The sequence below is a fragment of the Triticum dicoccoides genome, chromosome 1B (genome assembly GCF_002162155.2).
Source record: "Triticum dicoccoides isolate Atlit2015 ecotype Zavitan chromosome 1B, WEW_v2.0, whole genome shotgun sequence".
Taxonomy (NCBI): domain Eukaryota; kingdom Viridiplantae; phylum Streptophyta; class Magnoliopsida; order Poales; family Poaceae; genus Triticum; species Triticum dicoccoides.
In genome coordinates, this window is record NC_041381.1 from 693,621,282 (window position 1) to 693,623,565 (window position 2,284).

Sequence of the window (2,284 nt, forward strand, 5' to 3'; positions counted from 1 at the left end):
TATTCAAGAAAGTAGATACATTGCCAGCCAAAAGATAGCCCGAATAGTATATGTACGTATGCCCTTGTACGTATCAAAAAAAAACTGTCCTCGTACTTTCCCAAGAACTCCGGCCGCCGGTAGTGTTTTTCAAGGTGGGCATGCATGTGCAATTTTGCAATTCAACTCGGATCCACGTCATGCGATTTGTGTTGTCTTTGTTTTAACAAACAATATTATATCCCACGAGTTCCAAATTTGAAAAGAAATGGTGTTTTTTCAAAGAATGAATGGAAATAATAACCAGTTATAAAACATTTCAAAATAATACCAGTTTAAAAAAGGAAAAAGAGAATCTTATCCACCTCAACGTGTGTCGAATGCAAATGGACTCGTTTGAACCTCCAGCTCTATCTGCATAGAGAGGACGTCGTACAGGGACTCTGCTTAATCCATGCGTACCCGAGCTGCATCTTTCTTTACTCGTAAAGGTAGCAGGAAATTGAAGGAAACCACAACCCAAACAGACCTCAATCTAGTTGGATAAAATTTTCAAATGGTTAAAAAATATTCAAACTTGTCTATCTCTAACGTGCCCTACCGGCCGGCCGGAGCAGTATAAATAGTTGGGCAAACACACGAATGCCATCAACCGATCCACGCATCCTCCCCTCACGCAAACAATGGCGCGCTCCAAGTACACCGTGGCCGTGCTCCTCGCCCTGCTGGCCATCGTCGCGACGCTGCAGCCGTCCGAGGCGAGGGTCCAGCCCGCCGCCGCCGCAAACCAAGAAGAAGCCACAGCCACCACCACGGCCGATGGAGGCTCCCCGCCTCTTCCCGGGCTGCCGCTGCCTCAGATCCCCGGCATGCCTAGCCTACCACCGATATTCCGCTCCCTTTTCCCGCCACTTCCTCAGATCCCCGGCTTGCCGCCGCTGTTCGGGCCGCTCCCTGGTGGTGCACCGGGCACCCCTCCATCTCATGCACCGCCGAGCCTCCCACACCTCCCGCTTCCCACCGGCTCGCCAAGCCCGCCACCGCCAAAGGAGTGCCTGACACCATTGACGGCCATGATACCGTGCATGGACTACCTCACCAACATCACGGTCTTCTCGCCACCGGACGCGTGCTGCGACGGCCTCAAGTCGGTCGTCAGCACCGCGCCGATCTGCCTCTGCCACGGCCTGAACAACAACGGCGGCATGAGCAAGCTCTTCCCCAAGCCCATAGATCCGATCCGCATGATCATCCTCCCGCTCAGGTGTGGCGCCATGATACCCATCCAGACGATTTTCTCCTGCGGCAGTAAGTTAATTACTAACCTTGTTCTGTGTGCTTTCCTTCATATGTGCTGCTTTTTTTAGGAGATTAATTAACTTGCATTGGTGATGATTTGACAGCCCAACCCTTGCCACCGTTGACGCCTCCTGCCACGACTCCGGCGCCTCACGCTGCTTCCCCCGCGCCATCACCATAGGAGCAAAAGGATGCACAGATCGCCGATGCTTTTGTTAGATTATATAGCGTTTAAGTTGGTTTTGTTTAGGTAGGATCAGAGAAAGATATCAGCTAGCGTTTAGGGGTTTAGAACGTCTCTCATATGTAGCTCCTAGTGCTACTTAGTTATCATATAAGTATACAAAGTCATGTAAGATCTCCGTCACATGATGTAATCGTTGTCAATGGATAATGGGATCCCATGGATAATAAGTATTATGCTAGATCGGTGCATGCTTGGTGATTCATGTCGTTATTTCTGTATTGTTTACTTGTGCTATGGCCCAGAATTAACTCTGGGTAGATCTGATATATAAGCCTGCGTGCATGCCGGCTCCGTTGGAAGTTGTACATGAAAGCTTACATCTATGACCCAACTTTTGCTACCTCTGTTATCTTGGCAGCTCGTTTAAATCTGTTGCCGTTAGGTTCTCTAAGTGCTACTCCCTCCGTCCCAAAATTATAAGTGTCTCAACTTTAACTTTAGTACAACTTTGTACTAACACTTATTTTAAGACGATGATAATCATGCATGCCACCAGGAGTTTTTGGAGATCAGACGCACCATTCCTACCATGTGTCTCTCCTCTCAGCCAAATTCCCTATACCCCAGAATTGATCAGCTACGTAGCCAAGAATTGCTACACAACATAGCTGAACTCCTTTGCCAGACAGATTTGGCACGAAGCCCTCTCAGCTTGGGGCAAGGAGGATTGGGCACCTACGGCTACGGACGGTGTGCAGGAATGGTCCACATCGCTATCACCAACGACTCATTCCAGGAAGGACTTCAACTCCATGATCG

At 49.2% G+C, this 2,284-nt stretch overlaps 1 protein-coding gene across 1 annotated transcript; it reads left to right on the forward strand.

The window, feature by feature from the left end:
* The first annotated feature begins 662 nt into the window (after positions 1–662).
* Positions 663–1,727, forward strand: LOC119350979 (vegetative cell wall protein gp1-like). Its single transcript, XM_037618561.1, has 2 exons — positions 663–1,287; positions 1,383–1,727. Exons 1-2 carry the CDS (start codon positions 663–665, stop codon positions 1,457–1,459), a joined length of 702 nt encoding a protein of 233 aa, XP_037474458.1. The 3' UTR covers positions 1,460–1,727.
* Positions 1,728–2,284: the final 557 nt, after the last annotated feature.